Source organism: Solenopsis invicta, chromosome 15, assembly GCF_016802725.1.
Source record: "Solenopsis invicta isolate M01_SB chromosome 15, UNIL_Sinv_3.0, whole genome shotgun sequence".
NCBI lineage: Eukaryota > Metazoa > Arthropoda > Insecta > Hymenoptera > Formicidae > Solenopsis > Solenopsis invicta.
The window spans coordinates 8,584,992-8,600,012 of NC_052678.1; the positions used below are offsets into that span (position 1 = coordinate 8,584,992).

The following is a 15,021-nucleotide window of genomic DNA, read 5'->3' on the forward strand; positions in this document are numbered from 1 at the left end:
GAAACGGCCGAAGAACTTTACGTAGATCATCTTTGTTCCGGTCTTATCGGAATCGGATGATTTTCATCCGATTGATCCGTTCAGTCTTCAACTCTTTTATACATTAATAGAAAGAAGAGTAAAAATATTTTTGAAATTTACAAGCAGTTTAGACAAAGTAATTTTTATTTTTCAAAGTATGGATAATTATCTCATACATTACAAAGTAATCAGCATTATTAATGCATAGCTATAGGAGTCAAATATATATTCCTCTTTTTATATACATACATAAATACATTGTAAATTGATATTTATTATAATGAACGACAAGAAAAAATTAAGTGTTACTAATAATACGAGGCAGATAATTAAAGAATTTTATATATAACTAATTATGTAAAATTTGCACATTTAAATAATTATCTTCTATTACAAAATGAAATAATATGATAGAACTGATAGAGGTGCTGCAAGGGAAATAAATTTTTGTGTATTTGTTGGTATAGCTACTTGTTTATTTACAAAACAAAGTTGCTGCTGCTCGACAGAAACATTTTGTCGCATTTCTCTGGCCCTATTAAAGCCAAATAACACTAAACGTTGACAGAAAATTGCAACATTACAAATAAATGTAGTATATAAAAAAATGTTCGCTCTTTCCATTATTCTTAAGAGCGATACGGTAACAACGGTAAAATATCCGGCATCCACTCAAGATATAAATATACCTCGGTATCAATAACGTATGTATCTTGAAAAAATTTACAATGGAATGTATTTATATCGTGTCGATTTCTCATAACACTCAAATCCATAACGCACGAATACTTTACAAATACCTTACAAATATCATAACATTACGCAAAATTGCAAAATTATTGTTTTGACAATTGTTGCTTAATATCGTGAGTAAAATCAATTCGCACGCATCGAAACTCTTTACATTTTATTGTGATGTAATGTAGTGGATGAATTAATGAATTAAATGATTATATTTAAACTACATGTAGATGCTTATAACAATATCTATCTCAGAAATCGGCACCTCCCATGTACATACGTAAAGTATATAACTCCAGCAAGTTTTTCATGCAATATTTTTTAATTGTACAGTTATTATTTTCATAAAAACAAAACATTAATGTTATTAAAAAATAATGTATAATATATATTCAAAATATTTAATATACTTAATTCAAATATAACTTTAGTTTTTTTATGTTAATTTTATTTTAAAATTTTTATCGTGATTTACTGAAGTTGTACACTTTGTGTACGTGCATATGCAATTGAGAGACATCTTTTTATTGTACCTATATTACACAAATAAATTTCTATATATCACAAATATATTTCAACATTGAAAAAATTTATCGAAAAGGCATACCGTACTAACATTATTTTAATAGTATTCATTTTGAATTACGCTGAGAAAAAGGCACGCTTCAAGTCACATAGATGTTTATATAACAATAAGTACGATAAGTAAGAATAAGTACGATAATATACTCAATATGGAACACACTAATGATTCAGAATAATTCACATACACCAACACATTCGTCTAAGAATAACATCGCAATATTTATAAATGATCTATATTATTATCACGCATGAAAAGTTGTCCAGCATATTAAAATTAAGTTAATAGTGAACTATGTGTTTATAATATTTTCCGAAGCTAAGAGATTGAACAGATTATATAGATAAGCGATTGATAAAATCGGCTGCTTAAATAATATCAACAACTTTACATATAATACCGAATCCCTCACTTATTAAAACAAGAATAAAATGTGATTTGTTAATATAATTAACAAAACATTAATTATTAAAAATGTATACAATTCGTTTAAGTATGCTGGAAGGAAAATCGAGAAAATCTTGCTTGTAAGATCTCAAGCCGGCTAATTCTTCTAATTTTGAAGTTTATACCATATTCGCAAAAATATCTTTACATAGTTATATTTAAACATATCGGCGGAAACAGAGATTGTTAAATAAAATTAGATTATTCGCTATGTACAGTTCGACTTGAGAACTTAATACTACGAGCTGCCTCTGGGCAAAATTAATATCTTCGTTTCTGGAAGACGTTGATCCAAAAAGGGATCATGTAATGAAATGAAAAGTGTGCTGTAGTGTGTATAGCTATTACTATTTCGCTAATCGCTAAGAATGGTGAATCGTGTACAAATGATTAAATCTAAGGCCAGTGGTTGCTACAGGACGAAGGTGAAACATTCTTTATCGATCCATATAATTGAAAATGTAATCTTTTTTTTTAATTATCCAAATAGCCATTTTTAATCTCCAAGTCTTTAGCTAAGATTAATCGATGAGTATTTAAAATTAAAATTTTGAAATTTGGTCAAAAAACAATTGTTTCAATTTGCCATATGTCACTTAATTATTTTCTAAAAGAGATTCATAATAAATATAATAAATTTAAAACTCTCTGCTTCTTTGTAAATTAATTTATATATTAATTCATATTAAAATTTGAACATAAAATATAAATGAATTTAAAATAAAATTTGATTAAAGCGTCATTAATAATTAATGATAATTTATGAGTTTGAGCAACTTTCTACATGTTTACTCATTAAACTTGAGCATTAATCGAGCACTTACTCCCAATCGATAAATATAAAGTGTTCCTCAGGGAGCAAGCAATTGTTGAGCGCATCTGTTTTGAGCAAATTGCATTTTAATGCAAATCCATTTCCAGAAGTAATATCCTTCGACGTTCTTTCCACTCTCTCGAGCTTTAAAATCAATTTAATTCGTCGTTTTTTTTAATTTTTCCTTGGATTAATGGCTTCTAAATTATGTTCATAAACAGGTATCCTATAATTCTATTAATTGAATATACATTTCCGCGAAATTTTGCAACGTTAATGACTATATTATGCTTTAGCTCGCCGTGGCTCGCGGCAATAAAATTATTATTGATTTCCCTTCGTTCTCGCGTGCAACGTCACTGACCTATGCAAAATGCGCCGTCTTAAACGCGCACGTTTGCTCCAAAGGCCTTTCATGGACGGAATGGCTGATAAGGATGGAATTTCTTAAAATATTTATTATGTACTTATTATTAAAATCCTATATGCGCGCACTGTGCTTAATTTGTAACTGAAATTTGTGTGCCAAACGTTGACCTTTAATTCAAATTATTGATATTATTTTAACGATTGTCAGGTATTAAAAAATAATCATAAATCATAGAAAGATTTTAGTTTTTGAGATGCTTCATACTAGACATCATTTAATTTCAAGATAGAACGATTTTACATAAAAAAACAGTAAATGTCAAAAAATTTGCAAACAGATTTTCGTAAATAAAATTGATTAGTAGAAAATAGTAAATTTATTTATTTATTTATTGAATTTGAAAACGTGGCATTAATTTGTTCGCATCACAGTTACTGCATTGATGCACAGAGCCTTTATCAACGCGATAAGAAAACTTTTACAGTCTCTGATAGACGAAGGTGTTGGAACCAGTATTGTAATTGGTGGAAGCGAAACGTTCCGCCTGCAGTTTAAGACCAAGAAGATAAAGTCGTCGGGATTGCACTGCGCGCGTCTATGTCCCGCGAGCGTGTCGCGTTAATAATTATTTAATTAAGTCACACAGCCGCACGGTTCGCGGAGGCGTGACACGTGTTCACGAGTCACTCCAAAAACTTACGGTACTACATTATAACTGTACAAGTAATCTATTACGACATTTACAGTCTCGACATAAGAGCTACACGCGGACGTTATTTTTCAAATATTGCTTCTTCAAAAATGTAATTAATTCATAGTCGAAAATTAGTACGTATCATTTCTCCAAGTCATTAAAAATGTCTTAACATCAAATTACTTGTTTCATGACTTGGCGTTCAATGATGCATACAGAAATGTGATTTATCGGGAAGCAAAACAATTATGCAGAAATGTGATTATTCTCTATGAGGTTGTGGTCATTCGTAGAATGTACTGTCTCAACTATGAATAGCATTCTTAAGAACTGTTTAACTTACATAAAGTCGCGCGAGCATAGAAAAAGACAAAGTAGCGGTATTACGATCGATCTCTCCTTCGATCGCCCATTGCTACATATGCTCCAATATTTGGAGCATTAACAATATCGAAAAATTGTATTTGTAAAAACGCGGAAAATGTTATAGAATATCTCAGTATATATTCACAGAACGAGACAGAAAAGACACGTCACGTTTCATTGCCTGTATGTACGCTTCGCCACATCCTCTTTTCATATTTTCCTCTACTTAAGCCAGAATTGTTCCAAGTTCCGGTAAAGTGATCTTTTCCTCAATTCTGGTCAAATATATATTATGTTCTTTTTATTTTTCAAAAAAGCAATTATCGTCACAAAGACGTTTTCACGCATCATGATGGGATTTTAAAACGTTCTTTTAGAACAAGCGCAAATATATTTATCTCTCTTTTAAATTTTAATACTTGGAAATCTTTTTAAAGTTCTTTAGAGAACAATCCTGCGCATATGTATATATAATCTTATTGTTAAATGTCCGTAATCTGCAATCTTAAAACGAACTCTCACGAGCCTTCGTCTTAAGCTGCGCGGAGTCCGGGCTCGGTGTCATCGCCGGATTATCGTAGGCATAATCGAGCGTGGTATCCTCGCTAGCGTGCCGTCGTGAAAGAGGAGTACTGGTGGTGTTCGGAGTGGTGTTAATCCCGTTACTATTACTATTACTATTACTGTTATTATTCTCGATCTTAGATTCTTGCTCTACCGTGGCGCTTATGTTCGGTATGGTCAACTTGAGACCATTTTGCTTATTCACAGCGGCCTCGACGTCATCTTGCACTTTGTTTTTATTGGCCTGCTGAAGCAACAACGGAATTAAGACGTCAAAATACTCGCATTGCGTCGCGCGAGAAGTTAATAAATTTGTCGGAATAATCGTTTATGGCTTGAACAAATTAAAGTAAAAATGGGGATTGTAAATTTAATTTTTTTTTTTTGTCGTTTTGCTATATCTTATTTTATCTCTGCACTTATTTCAATTTAATAGAAGATTCAAGAATAAGCTTTTTAGAAAGATTTATTTGTGGGATTCTCACCTTCACTTTTATATTTCTTCTGAATACACTTTGCAGAGACTTCTGAATTCTTTTCCATCGTATCAAGGTTCTTCCCAGCAGGTAGAGCATTCCGAATAGTGAGAAACAGGTCAACGTCGTTGTGATCACGAACCTATACTTAAGCTTTTCGACCTCTTCTACAACAGAAGAATAGATTTTACGGCTAATAATATAAGGATTAACTGAGGATTAGTGTGATATAATAAATTTATTTTTGAAACCGGTTCTCATATTGAAATTGTTATAAAAATTGCTATAGAAAATATTTCTAATCCACATATTATTATCATGCAGAAGGATATGTATTATTTTTTATACAATATAATCATTAGGAATTTCTGCGCAATTTAATTTCACGCGTTAACTGATCAACGTAGCAATGGTAATCGCTTTTGTGCTCCGTAACATATCGTTGATTTGAAAAAAAGATACTCATGAGCACATCCGTTCATGTTGAAACCTCGAAAGTGAAAGTTGCGAGTTATATGTACTAAAGTGAAGTATATGTTCTCTTATATTGGGAAAGGAAAAGTTAATGTTAATACGAAACGTTAAAATGAATAGTAGGTTACAAAATGCTTCCGTTCACTTAATTTAATAGCGAATTATATAAAGTAATAAACACATGAGAGATGGCACTAAAATCTTCAAATATTAAATATTAAAATTTTCCTATTGATCTCCAGTTGTTTAAAAAAGAAGATGTGAATATACCTCGACAATAAATATCTAAAAATATTTCCATAATGAAAATAACTATGAAGTAACGGTAAATTATAAATACCAATCTTCGCGGAGATGCATTAAGCGACAGTCAAGCGAGAATTACGAGCCGAGTGACGCTTGTGCGAGATTTGCGTCGTTGAAATCTCCATCTCGTCTGACGTCTCTCAAGGCGGTACATCGCAATAAAATTATGTGCATATTCAATTCGCACTTCAGCCCACTCACCTCTGAGATCATCGTACTGTCTTGATTGATCCATGTGTTGGGCATAGCGTTGATCAAGAAGATAAACTGAAATCAGAGGAAACGACTCTGATAATTAATTCAGCATTTCGGGCGCTCGTAAACTTTCTCAAAGTGTGCTCGAAAAGTTTCAACATTAAATGTATATTTCATACATTTTAACACTTGTTCGTCAAGATTGTCAGACATTTATTTAGAAAGCGTTACGAAAAATTAGCGACGCTACAAAACTCTCCAAGATTTCTCCAATTGTAACTGTTATACTATTATTCATACGTGAGAGAGAAACTCGATGCTATTGCTCATATATTATATAGTTAAAGTCGAATCAGTTATAATTTTAGAAACAACAATGTACGTTAACTGTCACTACAATATTGTTTTAATATAACACTGCACATTGCAGTCTTTATCAATAATTCAAAGATAGAATAGCTTTGAAATATAAAAACGATATTAAAAGTTTGTGTGAAAGTAATAAATAATTATAATTAAAAATATATATGCGAAAATTTTTACAAGATCAATTTTATTGATTTGTGAGGTGGACATCTATTTTTACGTCCACTACTCCGTTCAAGTATGTACTTCCCTGATGTCTATTTTTTTCAAATCTATTTTGAAAGAGAATATATTTTATAAATTTGATTTGACTTACACACGATCGATCTATCTGCCACTAGCACGCTTTAGCACGTTCTCCATTTCTTATTCGAATCAATGGTCTACCTCTCAAAAAGCGTAGTTTTCCGCGCGCCTGCGTAAGACCGAAGACGTCGGTCGCGATAGCAACTCTCAGCACAAACAATTCCGACCTATGTGCTTACGTGTAGCACGTGAGAACGCGATTACGGCTTATCCCGACTGTAAACGCGAGATGACCCCATTTTAAATCGAAAAGAGAAGCAAACCCAGACCTGGGACTACAAGTTTACGTGGATCGATTCAAGCCGCGATGGCAATGGATAAGATTTACAAGAGCAAAGGAAAGAATGCTCTGAATTAAGATATTGCTCAGAATTATACCGGTTATCAACGGTAGAACAAATAAATTTTATTATATTAAATAATATTTAAATAATAAATATGGCATTTTTATACATGCATTCCAGTATAGCATTAAATTTTCGTATATTTTAAATACGACTAAAATATATATGGGGAGGGAAGGGTCTTTAATTATGGAGGTGCAATTTTAAAAAATGACAAGAATCTTAACGCAAAAAAATATTGAATATAATTTAAAATAATCTTCATCCAGTGTTCTACAAGTCCCTCGAGTATTCCAGGTATGAAAAGGACGCCCACGTCTAATAGTTCCTATTTCACGAGACTTTTTTATATTTATTGTCCAACACGCAGAAAGAGTCAACAAGTTCTTTCCCCCCAGAAATTGAATATATAATTCATAAGTCTGAACCGAGTTTAGCGACATAACGTAACCGGACACTGGAACGGGGTCTCTCAATGGGAAACCACAGACGTGGGCCCGACAAAACGCCGCGGACAATTTAGTACGAACCAGCTACGCACGTCAAATCAAATTCCTTCCCTCTTCCCCCACCGCGTCGCGCGAAGGAGAATCCTTTGATGTAGAGGCAGAGAATTTCATTCTTCGCGCGTCCCAAGAAGGAGCGGAGTCGTGGTTTCTCCTACCTGTCGGAGCATGAAATACATCTCCCCTTCCCTATTACGGAACCGATGTTGAATACCAAGCAGGAATGGAAGGGAAAAAAAAGGACAACGAAGAGGAGGCTAGGAAGGGTCTGAGGAGGTTGAAAGGAAAAAAACGATGAAGAGGACGGAGGGAGGAAGAAAAGAAGCCAGGTGACTCATCGACCGTGTTCGCGTGTGGGAAGTCGGTAGGAACAGTCAGGTGCAAAGTCAACGGACCCGAGAACCCGGGTTTGGTTTGCTCGCTTGCTCGTCGCCGCACTCGGTGAACGACGGCACCGTACTTGCTATCCGGTTTCCCGTATGCGTCGGCTCGCGTGAAAACGAGAAACCGGAACGACAGGACGATGCACCGCGATATATGACGGACACCGGATGAGAGGCGATCGGCTTATAAATTCAAATTCGCAAAATACAGAGTGAAATATTTTTTTTTAATGACGACTCTAAAGTTCTAGCACTTTCGTACTTATGTGCATAAATTTTAGTATTTTTAGCACTGTTAAATTTAATAATTATAAATTTAATAATTATTTTAATAGTTTAAATCTCTTATATAGAAACTTGTTTGCTACTCACGTTGACAGTCTTTCGTGCACTCATCTGGCTGATAATTGTGACTCGAGACGTTACACGCGATCGCACAAGGTCTACAGTGCTGATCGAAGGGACTGCAATACTCCGTGATGTTGCAATACTTTTCCCCACATTTGGTACCCCGAAAATCGAGTTCGGCTAGCACGACGTTAACCAACACGGACAGTGCGACGATAGCTGTTACTATCAATGTCATGCTGTTTACGGTCACCTCCAGGAACACTCAATCGAAGTAATATCGAATCGATGCGCGGCGAATTTAGTCGAATTTGCCAACCGGTTTGGCGCTCTGCCTTTTCCTAATTGTCCTTTTTGCCTCTCTTCTCCGTTCTCCCTCTTTAACTCGAATTACGGATCTAGGACACAATGGTGACTCTCTCGCGATCCACAGTCGACGCTCATGACGATCCTTAACGGTACTCGAAAAGTATACCTCGAAGAGGCTCCATGCTCGTGGCGCTAGAAACATTACGAAAAATTTATTATTACATATCTGATTTATAAATTTTATTTTCGAAATTATATATAGATCTATATAAAAATCTATTTATTTTTTGTGTTTGATAATAGCAGCAATATATGATTGAATATAATGATAAATAAAAAACATAGCAGTCACGAATTCGATGACTTCGAGTAACGTGCGACACGATTTAGTAATTTAGAATTGAAATCTCACTCTTAAAATTGTCAAACAATATAAAAATTATAATGAAAGAGTCGCAAATTATTTTAAGTTAAAGAACCTTTATTTAAATTGATTCGTTGAACGTTTTGACTCACTTTAAGCCATCTTGAGCAACAATTTCAGCAAATTACATCGATATTCGTACATCTCCGATCCAACAGTAGAATTATTCTTATAATTTTACATTTTTAGAAAATTGTGTTGATTCAATTAATTAATTGTCATTAAATAAATATGTACAAATTAACCGATGAGAATGATTCATCCAATGGGTCCAAAGCAATGTGCGATTATACTTCGTACAATGAAATTCCGCCGGTCGGAGTAGTAAACACATTTGTAACGTGACAAAGTTCTCGTTCGGAAGTCAAATATATAATGTACACGTTCAATATTTCAAACTTATCATTACAAAGGTGCAGTGATACGAAAGTTAATGACCATGCAATAAAAATAAAAATAAATAAACTGATATATAGATAGCAGGTAAAAATCACGTTTTTATCAGTCCTGCTGTTTTTATAATACATCATGTGTTTAAAACATGTTTAAAACATTAAAAACATGTATTGAACAAAAAAAACATTTGTTTTTTAAAAACACGATTTTTACCAACTCTGGTCATCAGTTTCTACAGTAGAAGAATAACTTGTTTTTTAATCTAATTTATAATAAATCTTACTCTGTGTGATAGCCAGACGAAAAATGTACAGGTAACTATATAATTTTCAAAAATCGGAAAGAAATACAAAAAGTTAGAGTGATTTATTTAAACGCATATGCATGTGCTCATTTAGGTCAAATCAGAAGATTCGATCGCGGTGACTTTTGAACAGGTAAATGTGTTTCGTTTCGTTGGTTACGTCGCGATGCCGGGAGATGCGTCAGTGCCTACGAAGTGACACGCATCACCTGTACTTCAAACACCTGTGTTAACGCATACATGAACGCGACTGGATGCATCAAAATGGCCTCCAGTGAGTTCGGTGTCGCGCAACAGCGGAGATACTTTTACCCACCAACGACCTCGTTTTATTGTCGCATCACGGACCATGTTTTGTAAATTACTTGCGGCCTATCGTTCTTGTCAGTGCTTTATGTTCTTTCGATCGCGTGACGTTTGCATAGATGACGGGACATTATTTCATAGAGCTAATAACATACTTTCGACAGCGATAGATCATGACGATGCTTATATATCGAAAATCCCAGCAAATAGACGGATTTATAAATTTAAAAATTTCTGATGACCAACTAATGAATTTAAGTAAATTAACGAATGATAAGATGAGATAAGAACCGCGGGTCCACTTGTATATTAGGACGTGTAATCCGTAGTCATTTTTGAAATAAGATATAATGAGAGACTAATATTCTCAGGGACACACGTCGTATCGCATTTGTGACTCACTGCTCGTATCAACCGGCGAGGTAAACGCTTGCTTCCTACGTAACTTCGAGGCAAAGGAAAATTGCTCTCTCGCGACAACGACTAACAGTCGATCGAAGCCGGGAAGGTAGAATTGTTCCTTTCAACCGGAATGTCTCATCGTGATCTTTTCTCATTTTATTAAAAATTTGAAAAGATTAATCAACATTTAATTCTTAATTAAATGAAATATCTGATACCTTAATTATATCCAACTTGAGATCGATTGTGTCAATTCTACGATTATTCGTTCGGATGATTGCAAATTTACGCTTATAATGTAATTGCAGAATTCGACAAAACATTGTCACGGTTGATAACATAATGTTTAATAATTGCGACACAGCGATGCGTCAAGTTGTTATGATATTGTGTTTCAGAAGATGCGCAATCACGCGTGCTCTTTTTACGTTTCGCCAATGCTATTACGGCGCAATACGAATATGAATTACGAATATATCTTTAAATCACATGAATTTTATCGAATATGTTTTCCGAAGAGTGTAACTTCACTTCGCGATCACGCGGATTGCGTTACATTGTAACGCAAATGCTCGTTGCAATTCACTACGTGGGACCAGCGTTGTGGTACATCTGGTACCAAATGTACACAATACGTGTAACGCACAATGCTTTTAGGGTGTTACCCGGTGTTGTAACAAATGGAAATCGAATGCGAACACATGGTACAACCTACTCGAATCGTACGAAAGCGACGCTGAAATATTTAAAACAAATATGGAAATTAGCATCGTAAGATATTTAGAACTTGTATCGTTTATTTATATTCGTATTTTATATAAGATACAAATTTATGATCATTTTATAGAATATTTTCCAAGCTTCGAATTTCTATTGTTTTTTTTTTTTTTTCCTTTTGAATAACTTCGTGTAATTGGACTTGAGCTTGAAATGATAAGTTCTCGAGAAGTGGGCCCGACATGATTTGAGATACGATTAGAGATATTTTTCAAATCTTTCTAGAAACGTAGAAAAATATGAAAAACGTATTTGTCAGTATTTCTGTGACATTTATCAAATCTGATTCTCAACAAGTTATAAATAGAAAGGAGTTTGCGTTACAGCAAACATCATCTTCATTTTTTACCATGTGGCTAATTAAATACTTCAATTTGCATGACATACATTTTCTAATTAACAGTTATAATTATTGATTCATACATAAATTCTTCGTATCTGAAGAATTTCAGTGACAATGTCTCTCAAAGTGATTGAAAGCTACTCCATCTCTTCCGCGATGTCGTTCTCTGTCGTTCAATATTATTTTAGAACGTCTATTTGTCGCATTCCGACACGTCTGCGGACGAGCTGGCAGGTCTACTTTTCATTAAGCAGCGTCTCCATCTCGCTGTTTTTATCCCGCGATAACGGAAAGAGTCGCTAACTGTGCCGCGCTCGAACTCCGCATCGACCGATGTTTGCCGTGGAAAGTCCGAGTAGAGAAGTCAGAGGTAGGCGGCAGACATGCACGGTCGGGACACAGGAATGTTGCCTGACTGGTTCACGAGGAGGCTTTTACGCATGGCGAACGTTACGGGCCCGAACGCGTCGTCCATACTCGCACTCAAACATCGACTATACGATCGAAGGAATGAATCACGAACCAAAGTCGTCTATCGGGTATTAACTAGCACGATATGAATCGTCGATTATTCGTGTAACTAAGAAGCTGAACGCGGCAACGGTATAAGACTTACGTTATATTATTGCAGAAATTTCTATTTCGAAATCTTTGAACACTGCCTTTAAAATCGCTTTTCCCATGGCAAACTTGGAACCATTATGACCGACTCTTTCCGATAGAAATTCTTTTGCTCTTTCTATTTATTTATTTTTTTGCTGTTTTTTTCTTACAAGTTAAATTTTGGAATTTATTTTTTTAAACGTAAATCTTTATATTATTTCTACATTAATTTTTCCTGAATTAGTAATGCAAAATGATTTTCCAATTGATTTTAATTTTAAAAACAATTTTCTCTCAATTAGTATCCAAATATTGACAGTTTTCGAATTATAAATGAGTGTGCCAAAATAACACACTGAAAAAAAGTTATTAACTTGACTAAATTTTTCAACTCGATTATATTTTTTCAGTTCAATTTATTTATGTATTTGACTTAGATATATAAAATAAATTAAACTTCAGTTCAAGCATTTTTATATATTTAAGTTAACTACATATTTAATTTATTTAATTTAAATACGTAAATGATCGAACTGAAGAAATTCCATTAAATTGAAAAATTTAGTCAGGTTAACAATTTTTTTCTCAGGATGGCACAATTAAATTAAAAAAGGAATCTTAAAATCATCTTTGAAATCAAGGATTCCGAAATTTAATTTTGCAGTTTATAACGATGAATTAAAACACGCGATCTAAAGATATCATCGGGCAAATATCCGGAGCTCCTTTCAATCTAGCAAATAGCAATACTATCAACCGCTTCACACGGTTATTTTAATTAGAGGCTGACTCATATCGTCATACGTACTCGGTATCTCGTTTCTTGTAACATCTTTTGCTCATTGATAACGCCATGCGCAACATGCAGCCTTGTCGCATAGTTTACGTCAGAATGAATTATCACGGGAAGCCGCGTCACACGCGCGATCATCCTCCTTATGACGAAACATGGCGAATGCTGCGGTAGCGATCAATCTCGGAAGAAACTGCGTTCGCGATGTGTAATCACGATTCCACGTTTTTCTAATCTCACATAACCGACGTGCGACAAACTAGGACGCAGGTCGCTCAACGAACACGTATAATTAGCTACTAATTAGTTAGTCGCTCTTGTTACAACGTCGTCTAATGCTCCATTTAGATATTCCCAAGCGAGTTTCCATGCGGATTACGTGATTGCAACGGTGTAACGTCGCACTCGATTGATTTATCCTTGCTCGAACGAGTCATGCATATTTAACGAGTTTTCGGAAAACATCGTTTAATACCGGAAATACACACCTTATTCAAAGCATGTTACATGAGCGACGATCACAGATCCCTGAACCACAAAAAAATATTTTTAAAAAAGGCGACGAATTTCTTGACCATTCTAAATCAATAGTTCTTTTAAGGAAAGTTCAATTGGGTGTCATAATCTTTTCATAATTTATTCAACGGTAAGCAAGCATAAAATTGAAATTTTGTCGAATCGAGATCTTGCAATTCCATTAAAAAGTACAATCTTGAAATAAAAATGATTGTTCTACTTTATTTTATACTATTCAGAATGAATCTATTTTCACAACAGCAGCGGAGAAAGAGAATGTTTTTATTTTCGATGTACAAGTTTTTATTTTTATTAAATGATAGAAGGGAACATTGACTCCATATTAGGCAGAAAATCTTTAAGGTGAGATCTTTAATAACTTTTCCCGAACGCCGTGTAAATACTAGCATATGGTTATTTCCAAGTAACGCGGATCAATATTACATATATATATATAGAAGCAGTGGATCGATACGATACGAATAAATCGTGAAATTACCACGACGCGCGTCAAGCCCATCTTATCTATGCAACTTTGTGATCGTTAAAGTCTCCGCGGGTCCTCGTCGCAACATCCAACTGCTCGTACGAGACATATCCCGCGTGTTTTCCGCATGTGCGCACTTCGCTACGCTATGCCGATCGGCTCTAATTCGATTCGAGCAACTCGGTAACCGGATTCTCGCGCATCTAATGACAACGATAAGCTCGACTACGGTCGCACAGACAACGGTATTTCTCTCGATGGTAACGATATTCGTGATCGGATATGCGTAAAATTAAAAGCGTTCATACGTTCATCGAAAAAATATCAAAGAGAAGTGTTTAAAGAACCTTAACTCATTACGATCTTTATCGTACAACATTGTACTTTGTAATTCAGAGAGAAAGAGAGGAAAAGTTTTTTTTTTATCTATTTAAAAAATAATTTAACTTTGAATAATACTGAATACTTGGGCATTATTTATTCAATTTTATTGGAGCGATAACAGGGAGAGACGAGCTGTGCCGAACTCTGCTACGACTTTACTCCTTGAAATTACAATTACGATAGATCACGCGCTTACCGAGGTCATCCGTGAAGCGCAGTCCGCTTCGTCCCGGACGTACGCACGCACCCACGCATCCAGGCGCGATCACGCGCCAAGCACCCCGACGTTCTTGAATTCCTGCGTCGCGGAGAACACGGACGCACACGCGTACATTGTATTTCACTTGGCACGCAAACTCGCAAACGCGCACTATCGACGGCCCTCCGCGCTTGACTGTCGATCGCAAGAACGCCAAACCTAACCGAGTCGGTCGGTGGCGGCGGCGAGTTCCCTCAGGTTCCCACCTCTTCGAGAAGTCGGAGCCATTTCGTCCCCTCCAACCGGCGCACCTGTCTCCCTGCCCTCGCGTTCGCTTATTCCTCCACCTCCTCTCGCGTCCCGTCCGCTTTTTTCTCTCTCTCTTACCTGCCATTTACCTGTTGCCAGCTTGCGCGCGCACTCGCAATCCGCGGCGACTCGCGCCGTTTAACTGTCATCGAAGATTCGCAGCTA

General features: G+C 35.3%; 1 protein-coding gene across 1 annotated transcript; it reads right to left on the reverse strand.

The window, feature by feature from the left end:
• Positions 1–475: 475 nt before the first annotated feature.
• Positions 476–14,790, reverse strand: LOC105197137 (protein grindelwald). The gene is made up of 5 exons (XM_011163371.3): positions 14,545–14,790; positions 8,329–8,805; positions 6,058–6,123; positions 5,086–5,243; positions 476–4,847 (listed from the first exon to the last, which is right to left on the reverse strand). Exons 2-5 carry the CDS (start codon positions 8,540–8,542, stop codon positions 4,542–4,544), a joined length of 744 nt encoding a protein of 247 aa, XP_011161673.1. The 5' UTR covers positions 8,543–8,805; positions 14,545–14,790; the 3' UTR covers positions 476–4,541.
• Positions 14,791–15,021: the final 231 nt, after the last annotated feature.